This window comes from Mobula birostris, chromosome 4 (assembly GCF_030028105.1).
Source record: "Mobula birostris isolate sMobBir1 chromosome 4, sMobBir1.hap1, whole genome shotgun sequence".
NCBI lineage: Eukaryota > Metazoa > Chordata > Chondrichthyes > Myliobatiformes > Myliobatidae > Mobula > Mobula birostris.
In genome coordinates, this window is record NC_092373.1 from 3,848,484 (window position 1) to 3,871,935 (window position 23,452).

General features: G+C 44.8%; 1 protein-coding gene across 1 annotated transcript in view; it reads right to left on the bottom strand.

The window, feature by feature from the left end:
• LOC140196957 (scavenger receptor cysteine-rich domain-containing group B protein-like) overlaps window positions 1-22,674 on the bottom strand; it is a 38,191-nt gene extending 15,517 nt beyond the window's left edge. Inside the window, exons 1-3 of the mRNA XM_072256893.1 lie at window positions 22,380-22,674; window positions 13,313-13,624; window positions 5,573-5,887 (exon numbers count right to left, since the gene is read on the bottom strand). Coding sequence (XP_072112994.1) covers window positions 5,573-5,887; window positions 13,313-13,624; window positions 22,380-22,674 — 922 coding nt within the window. The remainder of the gene's footprint in view (window positions 1-5,572; window positions 5,888-13,312; window positions 13,625-22,379) is intronic.
• Window positions 22,675-23,452: the final 778 nt, after the last annotated feature.

Consider the following 23,452-nt stretch of genomic DNA (forward strand, 5'->3'; position numbering starts at 1 on the left):
ATGCTGAATAGTCTAAGGGTAGATAAATCGGCCGGACCAGATGGAATGCACCCTCGTGTTCTGAAGGAAGTAGCTGTGCAGATTGCGGAGGCATTAGCAATGATCTTTCAAAAGTCAATAGATTTTGGCATGGATCCGGAGGACTGGAAAATTGCAAATGTCATTCCGCTATTTAAGGAGGGGGCAAGGAAACAAAAAGGAAATTATAGACCTGTTAGCTTGACATCGGAGGTTGGGAAGTTGTTGGAGTCGATTGTCAAGGATGAGGTTACAGAGTACCTGGAGGCATATGACAAGATAGGCAGAACTCAGCATGGTTACCTTAAAGGAAAATCCTGCCTGACAAACCAATTACAATTTTTTGAGAAAATTACAAGTAGACTACACAAGGGAGATGCAGCGGAGGTTGCATATTTGGATTTTCAGAAGGCCTTTGACAAGGTGCTGCACATGAGGCTGCTAAACAAGATCAGAGCCCATGCAATTACTGGAAAGTTACATACGTGGATAGATCATTCGCTGATTGGTAGGAAACAGAGAGTGGGAATAGGGGGATCCTATTCTGGTTGGCTGCCGGTTACCAGTGGTGTTCCACAAGGGTCCGTGTTGGGGCCGCTTCTTTTTACGTTGTACATCAACGATTTGGATTATGAAATAGATGGCTTTGTGGCTGAGTTTGCTGAAGGGAGGGGCCGGTAGTGCTGAAGAAACAGAGAGTCTGCAGAGAGACTTGGATAGATTGGAAGAATGGGCAAAGAAGTGGCAAATGAAATGCAATGTTGGAAAGTGTATGGTTATGCACTTTGGCAGAAGAAATAAACGGGCAGACTATTATTTAAATGGGGAGCGAATTCACAGTTCTGAGATGCAACGGGACTTGGGAGTCTTCGTACAGGAGACCATTAAGATTAACCTCCAGGTTCAGTCAGTAGTGAAGAAGGTGAATACAATGTTGGCATACATTTCTAGAGGAATAGAATATAGGAGCAGGGATGTGACGTTGAGGATCTATAAGGCACTGGTAAGACCTCACTTGGAGTACTGTGGGCAGTTTTGGTCTCCTTATTTAAGAAGTGATGTGCTGACGTTGGAGAGGGTTCAGAAAAGAATCACTGGAATGATTCAGGTAATGAGAGGGTTTACATATGAGGAACATTTTTCCGTTCTTGGACGATATTCGTTGGAGTTTAGAGGAATGAGAGGGACCTCATTGAAAAATCTCGAATGTTAAAAGGCATGGACAGAGTGGATGTGGCAAAATTGTTTCCCCTGGTGAGGGAATCTAGTACGAGAGGGCATGACTTAAGGACTGAAGGGCGCCCATTCAGAACAGAGATGCGAAGAAATGTTTTTAGCTAGAGGATGGTAATGCTATGGAATTTGTTGCCACGGGCTGCAGTGGAAGCCAAGTCATTGGGTGTATTTACGGCGGCGATTGATAGGTATCTGAGTAGCCACAGCATCAGAGGTTATGGTGAGAAGGCGAGGGAGTGGTACTAAATGGGAGAATGGATCAGCTCATGATAAAATGACGGAGTAGAGTCGATGGGCCGAATGGGCGACTTCTGCTCCTTTATCTTATGTTGCTGTGATCTTAAATACCCTATCTACCTGTGAGGCAACTTTCATGGATGTGGACATGTACCCCGAGATCCCTCTGCTCCTCCACACTACCAAGTATCCTGACAATTACTTTGTACTCTGCCTTGTAGTTTGTCCTTCGAAAGTGTACCACCTCACGCTTCCCCGGGTTGAACTCCTTCTGCCACTTCTCAGCCCACTTCTGCATCCTATCAATGTCTCTGCGCAATCATCGACAATCCTCTACACTATCCACAACACCACCAACCTTTGTGTTGTCTGCATACTTGCCAGCCAACTCTTCTACACGCACATCGAGAACTTTAATAAAAATCACGAAAAGTAGAGGTCCCAGAACCGATCGCTGCGGGACACCACGAGTGTGAACCCTCCAATCCGAATGTACTCCGTCCACCACGATCCTCTGCTTTCTGCAGGCAAGCCAATTCTGAATGCACCTGACCAAACCTCCCTGGATCCCATGCCTTCTGACTTTCCGAATAATCATACTGTCATAAGGGGGGCGCTGGTAGCAGACCCAAGTGCAAGACACAGACACTGAAGTACTAGGGTCAGGACTAGGATACAGGGTGAGGGCTAGGACATGGACATGAAAACCGGGAACCCGGAACAGGACTGGACAAGAGAGCTAGGAGCCCGGGATTAGACTCCGAGCCAGAGACTTGAGGCGAGGCTTGAGACCAGCGACTTGAGGCGAGGCTTGAGACCAGAGACTTGAGGCGAGGCTTGAGGCTTGGGGTCTTGAAGCTTGGCTTGGGGCGAGGCTCGAGGCTTGCGGTCTTAAAGCTTGGCTTGGGGCGGCGCTCGAGGCTTGGTGTCTTGAATCTCCTCCTGCACAGGGCGCGGTAATCCTGGGCAAGGCGTGGTACTCCTCCCGACGGAGGCAGGGGATAGGAAGGGAAAGACCGAACCGCAGGGTAACGGCATTACAGCCCGCCTTACCCGACGAAGGCAAAGGACAGGAAGGGACAGGACCAACCGCAGGTAACGGGAAGACGGCCGGGCTTACCCGACGGAGGCAAAGGACAGGAAGGGACAGAACCAACCGCAGGGTAACGGCAGGACGGCCTGACTGACCCGGCGGAGGCAAGGGACAGGAACGGACAGAACCAACCATAAGTAACGGCAAGACGGATGCAAGGGACAGGAAGGGACAGAACCAACCTCAGGGTAACGGCGATATAGTCTGGCTTACCGACGGAGGCAAGGGACAGGAAGGGAGCTAGGTACAGGGTGGCTGCAAGACAAGACTACAGAGGAAGCAAAGCGAGAGTTACCGGCAAGATAAGGCAGGGCTTCAGGCGAGGAAACAGAAGGCAGGGGAAGGGATACATGGAGTAAGGACAAGAGCAATGCAACAGCCACGCCTTGGTCTCTGGAGGTGTTTATGCAGCCAGTTCCAACGAAAATCAGCTGCTTCAATTAGTGCTCAACAGAGACAGAAACAGGGTAGACAGGAAAACCCGGAGCAAGGCTCGATGGGCGGGACCGTGAACCGGAATGCGGACTTCATGGACTGGACCATGATACATACCTTGCGCAACCTTGTGAAATGCGTTACTAATATCCATGTAAATCACATCCACTGCACTACCCTCATCTATTGGCCAGGTCATTTTCTCAAAGAACTCTATCAGGCTTGTTAGACACGATCTGTCCTTCACACAAAGCCATGCTGACTGTCCCTGATCAGACCATGATTCTCTAAGTGCCCATAGATCCTATGTCTAAGAATATTTCCCCACAGATTTCCCACAACAGACGTAAAGCTCACTGGTCTATAATTATCAGGACTATCTCTACTAACTTTTTTGAACAAGGGGACAACATTCGCCTCCCTCCAATCCTCCGGTACTGTTCCCGTGGACAACGAGGACATAAAGATCCTAGCCAGAGGCTCAGCAATCTCTTCCCTCGGCTTGTGGAGCAGCCTGGGGAATATTCCATCAGGCCGCAGGGACATATCCGCCCTAATGTATTTAACAACTCCAACTCCTCCTCTCCCTTAATATCAACATACTTCAGAACATCAACCTCACTCGTATTGTCCTCACCATCATCAAGTTCCCTCTCATTGGTTAAAACCGAAGAGAAATATTCATTGAGGACCTCGCTCAATTCCACAGCCTCCAGGCACATCTTTCCACCCGTAGCTCTAATCGGCCTTCTTCACTCCTGTTATCCTTTAGTTCTTTACATAGTTGAAGAATACCTTGGGGCTTTCCTTTACCCTAATCGCCAAGGCCTTCTCATGCCCCCTTTCTGCTCTCCTCAGACCCTTCTGAAGCTCCGTTCTTGCTACCCAGCATTCCTCAATAGATCCATTTGATTCTTGCTTTCTAAACCTCATGTATGCTGCCTTCTTCCACGTGACTAGATTTTCCACCTCACTTGTCACCCATGGTTCCTTCACCCTACCATTCTTTATCTTCCTTACCGGGACAAATTTATCCCCAACATCTTGCAAGAGATCCCTAAACATCGACCACATGTCCATCGTATATTTCTCTGCAGGAACATCCGCCCGTTTACTTCCGCAAGTTCTAGCCTTATAGCCTCACAATTTGCCCTTCTCCAATTAAAATTTTTCCTGTCCTCTCTGATTCTATCCTTTTCCATGATAATGCTAAAGGCCAGGGAGCGGTGGTCACTGTCCCCCAGATGCTCACCCACTGATAGCTCTGCGACCTGACCCGGTTCGTTACCTAATACTAGATCTAGTATGGCTTTCCCCCTAGTCGGCCTGTCCACATACTGTGACAGGAATCTGTCCTGGACACACTTAACAAACTCTGCCCCATCTACACCATTGGAACTAATCAGGTGCCAATCAATATTATGGAAGTTAAAATCACCCATGATAAGAACTTTGTTATTTTTGCACCTTTCCAAAATCTACCTCCCAGTCAGCTCCTCGGTATCTCTGCAGCTGCCAGGGGGCCTATAGAATTGAATTCTCCCATTAGCATTTTAATACTGTCCTTTTGGCATTCATTTTCTATCTTGCGTTACAATTGGTAGGACACATCCTTACTACTGTTCGCGGGTCTGTATACAAATCCCATCAGTGCATTTTTATTTTTGCAGTTCCTTAGCTTTATGGATGTCACCTCTTTCGAATAATTTGATTTAATTTTTAACCAACAGAATTATGCCGCCCCCTCTTCCTTCCTGCTTGTCCTTTCGATGCAATGTGTATCTTTGGACATTATGTTCCAAGCTATTATCGTCTTTTAGCCATGATTTAGTGATACCTAAAACATCCTGCCTGCCAATCTGCAATTGTGCTGCAAGTTCATCTACCTTATTCTGTGTACTGTGTGCATTCAAATACCGTATCTTCAGTGCTGTATTCATCGGTTTTAGATTTTGCTCACCATCCACGTTGCAACTCATCCTGGTGACTGCAATATTGCCCTGTCAACAGCCTCAGCCTCTCCTGTCTACACATTGCCTCTATTTGCAAACCAGTGACCATTTCCCCCGCACTATTATCCGCCTTTCCTCCGATACGTCTGGAATTGAAATATATGCAGTTCAGGACATAGTCGCACCATGCTCAGCCTTTTCATTCCTAACGTTGTCTGAGGTCTTACAAACCTATGCCTTCATAACCTCTCCACTAACTATTCTGGCACTGTGGCTCCCATCCACCGACAGCTCTAGTTTCAATCACACCATGCAGGATCAAAAAACCTTTCCTCTGGGATATTAGTATCGTTTCCCTTTGGACTTCCACAGGAATCAAAAACGAATTAAAAAAATATAGCACTATTATCGACTTATTTATAGTTAATTCATTGAACCGTTGTTGGTTTTGTGGTAGTGTTGGTGGTTTTTCAATACGAGCAATAATGCCAATTTTATCGATTACCTTTACGAAATTATCTTACACGGGAATGTCAAAATGGACTTCATCACAGTGAGAGAAAAGCATTCTTATGCCTGCATGCCTTAAAAAACTACTCACCTGAACAGATAACTCCAGCATCTTCTTTGTGAACACAATCGTTCTCGCCCCATGCTCTCGCCGCACATTGCCACAAGGCCGAATTATTCGCTGAACACTTGAGGTTGTCCAACCAGACAGGACCTGAGCCTTGGCCAAACCAACTGGACTTCGTGATATTAACAGCATGTCCACAATTCAGTTCTTTGCAAACAACATGTGCATCTATGAAATCCCAAGCATCATCACACACGGTGCCCCAGATTCCGTCATAATAAACTTCTACCCTTCCGGCACAACGACTTGCACCGTTCACCAGCCTTACGGGAACATTATCTGCAGCACGAAATATTATTAATTAAATGAGTTGGCTTTCTGGAAACAACTTGACTAAGGCTTGCAATCAATCAGGCTGGACAGATAATTGTCAAGTGTAACTTCATTACTGTGCTTAATATAAATTCGCAAAACACTGGTCATTTATAACAAAGGAGAGGGCGCTTGCAATCTTCCAGCTCAAGGTCAACTTCAAGATTGTTTAATTTTGTTTCCAGTACACAATTGAATAGGAGAACGTAATACTTTTTTTTCCTCCGGTTCTGATGCAGTGGTAAAAAGAAAAGCCCAATCAGGTGAAGAACACAACAATAAACCTGCAGAATAAATATAAAGTCTATAATGTGACGCAAGGCACAGGAGTGTTTGTACATAAGATCACTCTGACAGGAAATGATAAAGCAGTGGGGGTTGGGTGCGTAAAGGGGTCAGGAGGTGACTGGAGCTGTTGATTAGTCTGACTGCTTGGGAAAAGTAACTGATTTTGTGTCTGATTTACCTGGCGCAGATACTACGCAGCCTCCTCCTGATGGGAGTGCAGCAAACAGTCTATGAACAACCATGTTTCGCAAATTCTTCCTTGAAGAACTGAAGACATTTGCGATGGATATAGATTGTTCACATCCATTCAACATTTTTCTGCACTTTTTGAAAGTGCAATCTTTCTTAATTCCTTCCAGTCTGTGGTTCAAATTTTCACAGACTTGATCTGACAGGAGTGCAAGACATATGTATTCATTTAGCTGTGATTACCACTGCCTGAGAATGTGATTGTGATCTTGAATTATATCAGTTTGGGGCTCTCACTGAGGCGATGGCCAATCGTATCAATATCTCAACATGGACCTGTAAGTAAAGATAACTGTAGATTGCGGAATACATAAGAGGCTTTGCAGATGTTACAAATGAAGAGTAACACACACAAATTTTTGGTGGAACTCAGCAGGTCAGGAATCATCTTTCCAGGAATACAGAGTTGTCGTTTTGGGTCAAGACCCTTCATCACGACAGCACTGTGGAAAAGCTAACAGTAACAGTATTAGAGAGATATTTGCCATCCTTATATAAATGGAAACAGGGAATCTAGAGGGCTAATGTGGTCATAGATTTTCCTTCGTTACAATAACTTGGTGCGGGAGTCGTGTCTTTTAAACTTGAAGGCAGAAAAGGTTGGATTTATTCTGGGGAACAAGGAAACGGCAGACGAGTTGAACGGGTACTTTGGATCTGTCTTCACTCGGGAAGACACAAACAATCTCCCAGATATAATAGTGGCCAAAGGACCTAGGGTAGTGGATGGCATCCGTTTGTCTTGCGAGACCATGGATCTGTGCCTGGAAAATCTTCACTCTCCAGGGTGCAGACCTGGGCAAGATTGTATGGAAGACCAGCAGTTGCCCATGCTGCAAGTCTCCCCTCTCCACGACACCAATGTTGTCCAAGGGAAGGGCATTAGGACCCATGCAGCTTGGCACCAGTGTCGTCGCACAGCAATGTGTGATGAAGCGCCTTGCTCAAGGACGCCACAAATGTTGCCTCCGCTGGGGCTCGAACTCACGACTTTCAGGTCGCTAGTCCAATGCCTTAACCACTTGGCCACGTGCCCATGGTAGTGCATGAACTGAAGCAAATTTATATTAAGTAGAAAATGGTGTTGGATAGACTGTTGGGTCTGAAGGCTGATAAGTCCCCGGGACCTGATAGTCTGCATCCCAGCGTACTTAAGGAGGTGGCTATAGAAATCGTGGGCGCATTAGTAATCATTTTCCAATGTTCTCTAGATTCAGGATCAGTTCCAGTGGATTGGAGGATGGCTAATGTCCCACGTTTCAAGAAAGGAGGAAGAGAGAAAACAGGGAATTATGTACCGGTTGGCCGGATGTCAGTGGTGGGAAAGGTGCTGGAGTCAATTATAAAAGATGAAATAACGACACATTTGGATGGCAGGAACAGGATAGGTCCGAGTCAACGTGGATTTACGAAGGGGAGATCGTGCTTGTCTAATCTTCCGGAATTTTTTGAGGATGTAACTATGAAAATGGATAATGGAGAGCCAGTGGATGCAGTGTACCTGGACTTTCAGAAATCCTTTGGTAAAGTCACACATGGAACATAGAACGTAGAACATAGAATAATACAGCACAGTACAGGCCCTTCGGCCCACAATGTTGTGCCGAACCTCAAACCCTGCCTCCCATATTTACCCCCCAACTTAAATTCCTCCATATACCTGTTTAGTAGTCTCTTAAACTTCACTAGTGTATCTGCCTCCACCACTGACTCAGGCAGTGCATTCCACGCACCAACCACTCTCTGAGTAAAATACTTTCCTCTAATATCCCCCTTGAACTTCCCACCCCTTATCTTAAAGCCATGTACTCTTGTTTTCAGCAGTGGTGCCCTGGGGAAGAGGCGCTGGCTATCCACTCTATCTATTCCTCTTATTATCTTCAACACCTCTATCATGTCTCCTTTCATACTCCTTCTCTCCAAAGAGAAAAGCCCTAGCTTCCTTAAACTCTGATGATAATGCACACTTTCTAAACCAGGCAGCATCCTGGTAAATTTCCTCTGTACCCTTTCCAATGCTTCCACATCCTTCCTATAGTGAGGTGACTAGAACTGGGCACAGTACTCCAAGTATGGCCTAACCAGAGTTTTATAGAGCTGCATCATTACATCGCGACTCTTAAACACTGTTCCTCGACTTATGAAAGCTAACACCCCATAAGCTTTCTTAACTACCCTATTCACCTGTGAGGAAACTTGCAGGGATCTGTGGACATGTACCCCGAGATCCCTCTGCTCCTCCACACTACCAAGTATCCTGCCATTTACTTTGCACTCTGCCTTGGAGTTTGTCCTTCCAAAGTGTACCACCTCACACTTCTCCGGGTTGAACTCCATCTGCCACTTCTCAGCCCACTTCTGCATCCGATCAATGTCTCTCGGCAATCTTTGACAATCCTCTACACTATCTACAAACCACCAACCTTTGTGTCGTCTGCAAACTTGCCAATCCACCCTTCCACCCCCACATCCAGGTCGTTAATAAAAATCACGATAAGTAGAGGTCCCAGAAAAGATCCTTGTGGGACACCACTAGTCACAATCCTCCAATCTGAATGTACTCCCTCCACCACCACCCCCTGCCTTCTGTAGGCAAGCCAATTCTGAATCCACCTGGCCAAACTTCCCTGGATCCCATGCCTTCTAACTTTCTGAATAAGTCTACGGTGTGGAACCTTGTCAAATGCCTTACTAAAATCCATATATATCACATCCACTGCACTACCCTCATCGATATGCCTGGTCACCTCTTCAAAGAACTCTATCAGGCTTGTTGGACACTATCTGCCCTTCACAAAGCCATGCTGACAGTGCCTGATCAGACCATGATTCTCTAAGTGCCTATAGATCCCATCTCTAAGAATCTTTTCCAACGGTTTTCCCACCACAGACGTAAGGCTCACTGGTCTATCATTACTCGGACTATCCCGACTACTTTTTTTCAACAAGGGGTCAACATTCGCCTCCCTCCAATCCTCTGGTACCATTCCCGTGGAAAACGAGGACATAATGATCCTAGCCAGAGGCTCAGAAATTTCTTCCCTCGCCTCCTGGAGCAGTCTGGGGAATATTTCGTCAGGCCCCGGGGACTTATCTGTCCAAATGTATTTTAAAAACTCCAACACCTCCTCTCCCTTAATATCAACATGCTCCAGAACATAAACCTCACTCATATTGTCCTCACCATCATCAAGTTCCCTCTCATTAGTGAATACCGAAGAGAAGTATTCATTGAGGACCTCGCTCACTTCCACAGACTCCAGGCACATCTTCCCACCTTTATCTCTCATCGGTCCTACATTCACTACTGTCATCCTTTTTTTCTTCACATAATTGAGGACTGTCTTGGGGTTTTCTTTTACCCTACTCGCCAAGGCCTTCTCATGCCCCCTTTTTGCTCTTCTCAGCCCCTTCTTAAGCTCCTTTCTTGCTTCCCTATATTCTTCAATAGACCCATCTGATCCTTGCTTCCTAAACCTCATGTATGCTGCCTTCTTCCACCTGACTAGATTTTCCACCTCACTTGTCACCCATGGTTCCTTCAACCTATCATTCTTTATCTTCGTCACTGGGACAAATTTGTCCCTAACATCCCGCAAGAGATCTCTAAACATCGACCAGATGTCCATAGTACATTTCCCTGCAAAAACATCATCCCAATTCACACCCGCAAGTTCTAGCCTTATTGCCTCATAATTTGCCTTTCCCCAATTAAAAACTCTCCTGTCCTCTCTGATTCTATCCTTTTCCATGATAATGCTAAAGGCGAGGGAGCGGTGTTCACTGTCCTCCAGATGCTCTCCCACTGAGAGATCTGTGACCTGACCCGGTTCATTACCTCTTACTACATCTAGTATGGCATTCCCCCTGGTCGGCCTGTCCACATACTGTGACAGGTATCCGTCCTGGACACACTTAACGAACTCTGCCCCATCTAAACCCTTGGAACTAATCAGGGGCCAATCAATATTAGGGAAGTTAAAGTCACCCATGATAACAACCTTGTTATTTTTGCACCTTTCCAGAATCTGCCTCCCAATCTGTTCCTCTGTATCTCTGCTGCTACCAGGGGCCCTATAGAATACCCCCAATAGAGAAATTGCTCCCTTCCTGTTCCTGACTTCCACCCATATTGACTCAAAAGAGGATCCTACTGCATTATGCACCTTTTCTGTAGCTGATCAATAATGCCACCCCTCCTCCCCTTTTTCCGCCCTTTTAAAGCACTCTCTATCCATTTTAAAGCACTGAAATCCAGGAAATTTGAGAATCCATTCCTGCCCTGGTGCCAGCCAAGTTTCTGTAATGGCCACTACATCATAATTCCACGTATGTATCCAAGCTCTCAGTTCATCACCTTTGTTCCTGATACTTCTTGCATTGAGGTACTCACATTTCAGTACTTCTACCTTACTGTCTTTACACCGTTTATTCTGCTTCTCTTTCCTCAAAGCGTCTCTGTATGTTAGATCTGGCTTTACTCCATGCACTTCTTTCACTGCGTTATCGCTCTGGGTCCCATCCCCCTCGCAAATGAGTTTAAACCCTCCCGAACCATGCTAGCAAACCTACCTGCAAGGATACTGCTCAACGTCGAGTTCAGGTGCAACCTATCCAAACTGTACAGGTCCCACCTTCCCCAGAAGAGATCCCAATGATCTAAAAATCTAAAACCCTGCTCCCTGCACCAACTCCTCAGCCACGCATTCAACTGCCATCCCCTCCAATTCTTACCATCACTGTCACGTAGCACTGGTAGCAATCCTGAGAACGCCACCCTTGAGGTCCTGTTCTTCAGCCTTCTGCCTGGTTCCCGAAACTCACACTTCAGGACCTCATCCCTCTTCCTGCCTATGTCGTTGGTCCCAACATTTATCATGACTTCTGGTTGCTTTCCCTCTCGTACCAGGATGTCGTGCACCCGGTCAGAGACATCCCGGACCCTGGCACCCGGGAGGCAACATACCATGCGGGTGTCCTTCTCACGTCCACAAAATCTCCGTCTGCTCTCCTGACTATCGAGTCTCCAATGACTACAGCTCTCCTCTGCTCCGTCCCACCCTTCTGCACCACAGGGTTAGACTCAGTGCCGGAGGCCCTGCCACCGTGGCTCACACCTGGCCGGTCGTCCCCGCCAGCAGTATCCAGGACGGTAAACTTATTATTCAGGGGAATGGCTACAAGGGTGCTCTGCACTACCTGTGTACTCACTGCCGCTTTCCCCCCTCTGACTGTCACCCAATGACCTGCTTCCGACAGCTTAGGTGTGACTACCTCCCTGTAGCTCTCATCTATGACAACCTCATTATCCCTTATGAGTCGAAGGTTATCCAGCTGCTGTTCCAGATTCCTTACACGGTCTTCCAGATCGCCTAGCCGTATGCACTTCTGGCAGATGTGATTCTGCAGGAGAGGGGCGTTCCCCCAAGACTGCCACATCTCACATGAGAGGCACATCACCGTCTCAGGAGACATTAAAAACTAACTGCGAGCAAGCTCGTCCTCCGCCTCTTCTCGTCGAAGCCTCTCGAATCCAAGCCTCAAAGCTCCACTCCTTCACTGGCCCACTCACTCACTGGCCGCTTTCCATAGGAAATTAGTGGTCAAAATTACGGCACATGGTATTGGGAGCAGAGTACTGACATGGATTGAAAATTGGCTGGCTGACAGGAAACAAAGAGTAGCCATTAACGGTCCCTTTCGGAATGGCAGGCAGTGACCACTGGGGTACTGCAGGGTTCAGTGCTGAGACCGCAGCTATTTAGAATATGCATTAATGATTTAGATGAAGGGATTAAAAGTAACATTAGCAAATTTGCAGATGACACCTAGCTGGGTGGCATTGTGAAATGTGAGGAGGATGTTATGAGAATTCAGGGTGACTTAGACAGGGTGGGTGAGTGGGTGAATGCATGGCAAATGCAGTTTAATGTGGATAAATGTGAGGTTATCCACTTTAGTAGTAAGAACAGGAAGGCAGATTATTATCTAAATTGAGTCGTTAGGAAATGGGGAAGGACAACGAGATCTAGGTGTTCTTGTACATCAGTCACTGAAAGAAAGCATGCAGGTACAGCAGGCAGTGAATAAAGCTAATGACATGCTGGCCTTCATAACAAGGGGAATTGAGTATAGGAGCAAGGAGGTCCTTCTGCTGTTGTACAGGGCCCTGGTGAGACCACACGTGGAGTATTCTGTGCAGTTTTGGTCTCCAAATTTGAGGAAGGAATTCTTGATATTGAGGGAGTGCAGCGTAGGTTCACCAGTTTAGTTCCTGGGATGGCGGGACTGTCATATGTTGAAAGATTGGAGTGACTGGGCTTGTATGCACTGGAATTTAGAAGGGTGAGAGGGGATCTGATTGAAACATATAAGATTATTAAGGGATTGGACACGCTGGAGGCAGGAAGCATGTTCCCACTGATGGGTGAGTTTAGAATCAGAGGCCACCGTTTAAGACTAAGGGGTAGCCATTTAAACGGAGTTGAAGAAAATCTTTTTCACCCAGAGAGTGGTGGATATATGGAATGCTCTGACCCAGAAAGCAGTGGACGCCAAGTCTCTGTATGTTTTCAAGAAAGAGATGAATAGAGCTCTTAAAGATAGCAGAAGCAAAAGTTATGGGGATAAGGTAGGAAGTGGATACTGATCGTGGATGATCAGCCATGATCACAGAGAATGGCGGTACTGGCTCGAAGGGCCGAATGGCCTACTCCTGCACCTATTGTCTATTTCATTGTTTATTAGGTAAACCAAAAAAGATCACAGTTCTTGTTTGATCTAGAAGACCACAGCAATACACACTCTATGACTGTACAAGAGTGCATACTTTATGAAGGAACAGAATGTTCTTACCAGAACAAAAGACACCAACATCACCACCGAGAGGTAAATGGTCCGCTCGTGTGAAAGTGCAGTTCCAGAGGAAGGATTCACCTCCAATACAACTGACGTTGCTCATTATCACAGGTCCTTTCCCGATTCCATACTTCCTGTGGTTGTAAACATTTACTGCGGAGCCGCACTTCAGCTGTCTGCATACCACATCTGCGTCTTTGAAATCCCACAAATCGTCAGTCACTCTGCCCCAGACGCCGCTGTGATAAACCTCCACTCGACCATCGCATCGGCCCTCTCCAGCAGCCAGACGCAAATGCCAGTGATCCACTGAAAAATATAATTAGTTATCGATGTCCTTCGACATTCAGCATCAGCATATTGTAAGCAACAGTTACACATCCACATGTGTCCAAGCTGGTTAAAATTAATTAAGTTAGACTCTTTTGCAAATATGCTATGCGGCTGTTACTGGGAAGAAACAGAATAAAATGCTTACGCTCCACCATACTTTAAGAACATGTCCAAACCGCGGTGGACAGAGGACACCTGGCAGACTCAAGGAATGTGATGATTCAAATCATCTTGGAGGGAAGGTTGGCCGGAGATTCGTGAACCTCAGATGTGAATGTTATCAGAAATATGCACCATGATAGCAAGTTAGGTTACTTTGCTCCGTCCCTCAGAAAATAACTTCTGAAGGCAAAGCTGGATTTTAATATTATCTGTAGTCTTTCTACAATAACTTCATCCGTCGAGGATAACTTGCTGCTGATCTTACTTGATTGGATGAATAGCTCATCTGTCATTTTAGGTTCATATGTTCAACAGAGATGTTTATGAAGTTTGAACACTGCAGCTTAGCCGAAAACTCATTGAAATAGTATCGGTATGCATGGGCTTCAGTTATTTAAATTATTTTATGCATTATCTTGAAATTATTGTTAATTAGTGGCCGAAAATTTAAGTTTGTATATGAACCAATGTGGATTATAGATAATTAGTATTCAATAATTATGTTCGCAGGAAGTTTCAGCACTGAAAGTTCTTCATTTATTATCATATGCAGTTACTTAACGTTAATATAATATTTACTTGAGCTACATTCTTATTTATATATTTCTTTATTTTTATATATTTTATTTTGTCAGGTTAACATAGATTGCATTAATCCATTAGTTAATAGTGAATAACTGGTTATTAATATTTGTAAATCATGGATGAACCACCAAGATATTCGTTTTTTATATCAGCAGGTGCATTCTTAATCATTCCTGTACATTGGTTAGTGAATTTCAGTATTGTATCCGTGGCGCAGCTTCTTTGTTGTAGTAAACACACAGTCACAGTGTCATAATAACTTTAACGCCGTGTCACATGAGAACACCGCAGAGATGTGATCAGAGATGTATTGTAGTCTCCATCCTTGTAAATATATAAAACCAAGAAAATGGAGAGGGATTTCTCAGAAATTCCATGTTTCACATCTAGAAACTCGTTTGAGGTATGCCAAATGACAGAGTTGCACACTGTTATATCTGTTTCAGTGACTATTTTATGTAATGTACCAGTGATGATAAGATATCTTCTCAGCACTACAGAAATAAACTAGCCCTGTTGCTTTCAAATTGTAGACTAAAATCTTTCAATTGCCCGTCACTTTAAGTCACTTTTAAATTGTTTGTAAAACATGTCATGCAAAGACAATTTTGCATGGTAATTGTACGTTGTACAAATCGATTGGCCTTGGTTGCAGCTTACATCGCAAGCCGATTCCAGTACACGACTATTATATAATTCTATAATTAAGGAATTTTTAAAAAAAATTGCACTGCCTTGCAAAATGCAGACGAGTTGCATTTGTTCCCTCGCACAACCAGAAGCTGTTTCCATAATCAAGAGGCCATTTTGAATTACATTCCTCGGCTATTTCTGACAACTTCATGCCACGAACTCAGATTCTCTGGCTCTTCAGGTGCTCAGTACGTCTGATGACAGTTTCAATATTCACTGATGTTTAAAAACAGCCAACATGAACTAACAAAGAGCTAGGGGCAGCCCCCTAATGTCGCCATGCATGCCCGCGCCAACCCAGCATTCCCACAACGCTGGGCAGAACCACTGAAGCAGCAACAGTAAAAACAACAAAACATTAGCAAAGCACCTCCCCTTCTTACGTTCAGACTACACTCTGCCGCGCAGGGCTAAGTCACCATGGTTTCTGTAAAGATAAATCTTGCCTGACAAATCTGTTAGAGTTCTTCGAGGAAGTAACAAGGAGAGTGGACAAAGATGAGGAAGTAAGTGGCTTTTACTTGGATTTCCAGAAGGCCTTTGATAAGGTGCCTTAAATAACTTTGTCATATCAGACCTGTTCCGGCCTTTTAAAATTCAGATTTGTTTCTATGATATCCGGCCCCCTCCACCCCCATTCTCCTGAACTCCAGGGAATACAGCCCAAGTTCCTCATATGGTAACCCTTTCATTCCTGGAATCATTATCGTGAATCTTCTCTGAACGCTCTTCTATGCCAGTACTTCCATTCTAAAATATGGAGCACAAAACTGCACACAATACTCCAAGTGTGGGCTCACGAGTACCTTACTGAGCCGCAAGATCACATCTTTGCTCTTATATTCTGTACCTCTATAAATGAATGCCAACATTGCATTCTCCTTCTTCACCACCAACTCAACCTGGAGCATAACCTTTCGGGTATCCTGCACAAGGACTCCCAAGTCACTTTACAACTCTACATTTTGAATGCTCTCCCCATCTAAATAATAGTCTGCCTGTTTATTTCTTCCACCAAAGTGCATGACCATACAATTTCCAACATCACATTTCATTTGCCACTTCTTTCCCCGTTCCCCTAAACTATCCAAGTCTCTCTGCTGGCTGTCTGTTTCCTCAACACTACCCGCTCCTCCACCTACCTTTGTATCATCGGCAAAATTACCCGCAAATGCATTAATCCCATAGTCCAAATCTTTTACATACATCGTAAAAAGCGGCGGTTACAACACCAATCCCTGTGGAACTCCACTGGTAATTGGCAGCCAGTCAGAGTAGGATCCCTCTATTACCACTCTCTGTTTTCTATGGATCAGCCAATGCTCCGCCGATGCTTGTAACTTCCCTGCAATTCCATGGACTCTTATCTTGCTAAGCAGCCTCATGTGCGGCACCTTGTCAAAGGCCTTCTGAAAATCGAAGTACACCACATCTACTGCATTTCCTTTGCCTATCCTGCATGTAATATCAAAAAATTTCAGCAGATTAGGTAGGCAGGATCTTCCTTTCAGAAAACCATGCTGGCTTTGGCCAATCTTGTCATCTGCCTCTTGGTTCTCCGTAATCTCATCCCCAACAATCGATTCTAACAACTTCCCAACCACTGATGTAAAGCTAACAGGTCTAGAATTTCCTTTATGTTGCTCCCCACCCTTCTTAAACAGCAGAGTAACCTTTGTATTTTTCCAGTCATACGGTACAATGCCAGTCTCCATCAATTAGGAGGTATTCATTTAGCCAGCTGAATTCGTGGTATTAATTGTCACATAGCCAAGCACATTCATTTCTCAATGGCTGGCAACGTTCGGACTATTCAGGTGGTGTTTAATATTGTGTCTTTCCGGAGATTTATGTAGATTTTACTGGGTAGTCCTAATGATTTAATATTATTGTGGAGTGCGTTTGGGATGATACCATTTGTAGATATTACTATTGTGAGCAATGTAATTCGTTTAATTCGGCAGATTTCTGGTGATTTTAACTTATTAATTTCTGTATGTTATGTGTGTTTGGAATGGCTATACCTATTGATCTTGTTTGTTTATCTGTATCATCATATCTTGATGGTTATTATGAATTGTCCCGTCTGTAATAAGGGATCTGCTGTGATATAATTTGTGGGACGCTGACTGGAAAACCAGATCGGGATTGTATTTATAATAAGGTGTGACATATTTCATCCCCTTGTATTTTAAAGCAAGAATTTGGTGAATGATGTTTGCCTCTTGATTGTGCCTGTGCGAGTAATCAGATTGAGTTAAACTGCTGCATGATCCTGTAATGTGTTGGATTGTTTTTGGTTTCACTTGGCATGTTCTGCATTTATCATCTTTAATTTGTTGTACTTTTATTATGTATTATTGATAATACTTTTGTGTTAACCTGTCTTGCCAGAAGCAAACCTTTGTTTCTGGAAAAATCTGTGTATTCCTTGTTCATGTTCTATTGTGTTTCAATTTCCTCTTTTTAGTCAGCATTTTTCACATATAATTGATTATTATTATGATTATTATTTATTTTTTTAAAAATCTGCTCAAGCTTGTCTTCCCTCCGGCACGGTCATAGCCAGCCAGCTCAATTGACAATTATGAGGCACTTTTGAACTATTCTTGTAGTGTTCAGTGTTGTGGCTTTCTGAAGATTTACATAAATATTGCTGTGTAGGCATAACGGTTTCATGCTATTGTGTAGTGGCAACAGTTGTTATTACTGTCAGTACAATGTGTATCTTGTCATGTTCCAACGTTTTCCAATTTCCTCTTTTAATTCAGCAAATTTCTGGTGCTTTTCACTGACCGATTTCTTTAAGATTTCTGTATTTATATCTGTGTTTTTGCCTGTTTATCCTGTACTATTATATGTGGACGGTAATTTTATATTGCTCTCTCTGTAATAAGTGATCGATCATAATATAATTTGTGGTATTCTGACTCTAAATTTGACTCTGACTGTTAAATTTTACTGAGGTGAGATTACATTTATTAATTTGAATTTTAAAGCAAGATTCTGCTAAATGATGTTTGTCACTTGACTGTCCCTGTATAAGTAATCAAATTGTGTTAAACTGCAACAGGATCCTGTAATGTGTTGGATCGTTTCTGGTTTTGCCGGGCATTTTCTACATTTATCACCTTTAATTTGTTCTTCAGGTGTGTATTTCTGATCTTTTTTTTGTGTTAACCACCTGGTCCTGCATTGCCACAAGGAACCCCTCTGTTTCTGGGAGGAGGTCTCCAGCTCTAAGTTAGGCGTGGAAAGCTTCTTTGTCGACGCCTGGTCTCTTAGATTGTGGGGATGTCATTTATTCCAGTTCAGCCTTTTGCCCTGGATAGTGTCAACCTAAGAACATTCGATGTGCATAATGTTTTCTGAAAGTTGTCCCTTCAGATATTATTTTTCTTTGTAAATGTTCCAGATTAGTTTCAGACCAAGCTATTATGCAAACGAATATATTAACATAGGTATAGCGGAAGTGTTTATAGCCTTTGTTATATTTTTACTGTTGGGCTCTGTCTGGTAGTTTGTATTGAACGTTGAGGTAAATTCTGTCAAAAAGTTTCCTTTTTCGCATGGGGATGTATTTCCTTTCCTGATTGTTATCGCAAACACTAACTTTTTAATATTCATCCATTGGGTTTATTGAATCGTGCTCCTCTGTTTTGGATTCAATTAGGTCTATTGCACCTGTCTTTATGTTTAATATTCTGCATTTTTCCAGTCCAAAATCCATGTTTACTGTGTATCGTTCGAAATTAGTTCTACTATTTGGATTAATTGTTTTAGCTTAACTGATGAAGGAGCATATAATTTTAAATCCTCCGTCTATAAGAGGTGTGTTAAGGTATAGCTCACTTCGTTGTTTCTGACTTGATAATATTATTATTACTTTCAAACTATTATTATTATTATGATAAGTGCGGCCGATACTTAATGGCAAATCACCCACCGGAACAGATAACGCCGGCGTCATTTTTGTGTGCACAGAGTTGGTCTCCCCATGATGAAATGCGGCAGTCATTCAAACGCATTTCATTACCGCGACATTCAGTGACGTCTTTCCAAATCGAGCCATTTCCCTCACCAAAGAATGCTCCCGCTTTCGCTGATAAAACCGGTCCACAATGGAGATGATTGCAGACGACTGAGGCATCCTTTAAATCCCAGAAAACATCGCAGACCGTTCCCCAGGTTTCACCGCGTAATACTTCCACTCTCCCCGAGCAGTTATCCATGCCACCAGTTAACCGCAGTTGACCTTTTGAGAAAAAAACATCGGGGGACAGCTGTTTTACTGTTGAACACATCCATCTATCCAGCAACCTCAGCAAACACCCCACAACCACGATATTATAATTTGAGTAAGACTATAAGCCGGTAAGTTATAGGAGCAGAATTACGCAATGTGGCCCATCGATTATGCTCTATTATTTCATCATGACTGATACAATTCTCCCCTCAGCACCAATCCCTTGCCTTCTCTCCGTTTCCCTTCCTGTCCTGGAAAATCAATAATATCTGAACCTCTGTCTTGAATATACAGAGTAGCTTGGGCTCCACAGCCGCCTGTGGCAAAGAATTCCAAAAATTCTCTGGCTAAAGAAATTTCTCCTCATCGCCTTTCGAAAAGCACAGCCCTTTCAGTCACCACGCCTCCCCTCCCACCCGCTTGGTAGACGGTTCCCTGGTCGATACTGTGCGTTCATCTTGAGAAAGTCGACCACCGTGTCGAAAAGGAGGGGTCTGTGGCGCCTCAGGAGCTGCGCCTCGGGTTGGGTGCACTATCACCACTAGAGATTCGACAATTGCCACATCTCATATATGTGAATATGCACATCTCAGCTCGTTATTATTTATTGTTGCGGTATTTAACTACTTTCTTTGCGTTGTTGTAGCGCGTGTGGGAACTTGAACAAAGTACAGCAACATTACACTGTCTGATTGCATTCGGCCTTGACTGAGAGAGTGGACAATCGAATGGACTGACTTTGAAGACGAGCGGCATTCGTTTTATATTTAGATATTCGCTTTCACCCGGTATTGGCATATAGTTCTCCGTTTGAGAGTACTAGTTAACGGCCCTGTTTTTCCCAGCGTTCTCGGATCCGTCGACCTGCTGGTAAAGAGTGTTGGTCTTTGTATTCTTGCTGCCCGGACGATTGATGAGGTTAAAATTAACCGGGTGAAGTAGACAGCCCACCGGGATTAACGACAGTTGAGTCTCTTTACCGCCTGAATGTAGGACAGTTTCTTGTGATCTGCACAGATCAAGAATGACGCTCTCCCCCCATCCAACTATTGCCGCCATCGCCCCAGGTCCTCACCGACAGTTAAATTGTCGCGATTCGCAATATCGTCGTTACTGTCGGACGGAGTCAAGCGACTGGAAGAAAAGCACATGGCTGCAGCTCGACCATGCATGGCAGTGATGTGTCAGGGTGTTGCAGCACAGAAGCTGTTGTGAAACTTCGCTACAGCTCCGAAAATGCTTGGTCAACACCGTCTCTCGAATGGAATCCTGCCGAGTTCTTTCTGGTGAGGACATTTACGGGAGCCAAAATTCCCGATGTATTAGAGTAAAAGTTCGCAAGCACTATGAAGTGCCGTAACTGTTTGACTGTGGATGATTTGAGCTACTTTGTACCTGCTTGAACTTTACTACCCTCCACTTGAACACTAAATGGGGTAAGACATAACCCCAAAACACATTTCTCGTGTTTAGAGTACAGGTTAATTTTGAGGAGTCGTCTGTAAATCCTCCAGGAATGCTGGACGTGTGCCTGATGAGAACGGAAATAGAAATGGGTGTAGACTAAATACAGAAAAGCAAACTGTTTCAGCATGTCTTTGAGCACATCGTGAATTGAGGCCTGGAAAACAGCGGGGGCGTTGGCCAGATCAAAAGGCAGCAAAAGGTACTCATAGTGACCATGAGAGCTGTTGAAAGCTGCCTTCCACCCATCTCCTCCTCCCATAGGGACCAGATTACAAACATGGAGTGGATCAATTTTGGAAATTATAGTACTCTGTTGAGAAGTTCGAATGTAGACACCAGCAGGAGAAGAGGGTAATGACTCTTCACAGAGATGTTATTCAAGGGCCGATAATCGATTTTGGGACGGAGCGTGCTCCTGCCGGAGATGATGATGGACCAATAAACCCCATGGCCGTTGCCTCCTTGAAGCACTCCTCCATACCACCGTTTCAAGACGAGAGAGAGGAAAAAGTGCCGGTCCTGCGGAGGGTTAGTGCCAGGTAGGAGGTCGAAGGTGAAGTCGTCTGTCTGGTATAAAGCAGAGAGATGCTTTTACTGAAGACCTCAAGAAGATTCGCATATTCAGCCAGAATCAGAGACAGGTCCATATCCTAGGGCACAGGACACGATTTAGCTGGAGCTGGATCCAGACTGGTAGACAACCACGCCGGTCCCCACTCTGAGTGCTTTAACAGACCAATTATTCCGTGAATAACGTCGGGATATCAGGGGAAGTTCAAGCACAATTAACAGTTCAAGGGAATCGACCAGATAGAAGGGGAATTCTTCACTATGGTTGTCTCCGAGCACAACTTTGACAGGTTCAGTAGAAAGTTGGATCTGGCCAGTGTTCAGAAGTCGACCGCCCATGGTCTATTCTCTCAATTCCTGAGTTGGGAACTCCCATCTCTGAGCTACAGAGATGTCCATGACATTCCTGGCTGCACCAAAGTCGATAAATGATGTAGTTTCATGGGCTCGAGACCCCCACGACAAGGAAGCTGCGACCGTAACACAACTAGGGGAAACTCATTGCAGGGAGAAGCGACCCAATAGGAGTCTCCTCATTGCTGACGTGCATCCTTTTCCCAGACGCTTGGGAAATGCCGCCAGGAATTGTTCTGTTTCACTACAGTAGACGCAGGAAGGTGTTCTGTGCCCCTCTCAGTTCTCTGGAAACAGGCGTATGCGCCCCACTTGCATTGAGTTCTCCGTGGACTGGGTGCTGAGTGATCAGGGAGAGAGCGAGGATAGACGGCGATTAGATGGCGTGTGGGATGCTTGAGATATTCTTACCCTGCGCCAAAGTTTCCCAGTCGTCAACGCGAAAAGCCGGATTAATTAGTTCATCTAGACAATCTTGCTCGTCAACATAACGATCTTCTGTCGGATTCCTCGTTCAGTCCACCTGGAAGGCATTAAGGAGAGATCATTCATTCCATCCCTATTGCCTCTACTGCAAGCGTGCGGAATTTGACTGCAGAGGTCCTCACCATCCCTCGCCTTGACGCAGGTCCAGAAGTTAGTGGACAGACTGACCACGTAATGATAGGGCAGTAATCCTCCGTAACTCTGCGAGGAAATGCCGGAACGATTGGGCTGCAGTGTAACCTTGCTCCCGTAAGGCGTTGAACTGGTTGAGTGGAGGTGCATCTAGGAGATTGACCACGTACGTCCATTTCTGTGCATCATGACCAAAAAGTACAGGCTGGTCTTGGGATATCAGCTGGCATTGGGTAATGAAGTTCCGGCAGCCATCGAGATTCCCCGGTGATGGAATATTGGCTTCTTTCACAGTCGAGTGATTCCGTGATGGTCCGAAAGCAGGAGGCATTTCTGTACCAGGCCGAATGTAGGAGCAGTAGTGTCAGAGGTTGTCGGGCAGCAGGAAACGAGAACCTGCCAGATGCTGGGAGAAGGACTGAGGCGGCCTGAGGCTGCTGAATTGCTTTGGCAAGAACGCTAATTGCTGCCAGCTGAAGCTGGCTGTCCGAAGTGACCTCGGGGACGGCGGCTGTGAGAGCGAAAATCGCAGCCACATCCCTCCGATTGTTTGCGTTGAGTTGCTAAACAATTGCTGCGAGGGATGATTGCTGTTCCTCTGACACTGGACTTGTCGGCACTAGTCTATCTGTCTCATTGCTGTAGTTACAGATTGCCTCATTAGAACAGATTCAATTCCCTGCAGCTATTCTCGTCCCTGACCAATGAATCACAGGGCCAAAATCAGCTGCTCTCCCTCTGCTCTGTCTGTCTCGTGCGTGCTTCGAGAGTTGCTGTCACTACATTCAGATATGGCCCACGTGCGGAGAGAGAGACACTGAAGCAGGTTGATAGTTCATACATTTTAATGCGAATAGTGTTTTAAGGGAAAAGAGAGCAATAAACGCTAGTCCAAACAGGGCAGTTATGTAAGACTCTGAAAGTAGATGCGAACACTGCGGCTGAAAGGAAATATCTAAATTTAAAACGAATACCGCAGGTCTTCAGCGTCAGTCGACTCGATAGACCACTTTCTCAGGCAAGGTCGAGTGCAAGCATGTGGGTAACGTTGTTTTGCTTTGATCAAGACTCGACAAGCGCTACAACGAAAAGAATTGAAAAATTACGTA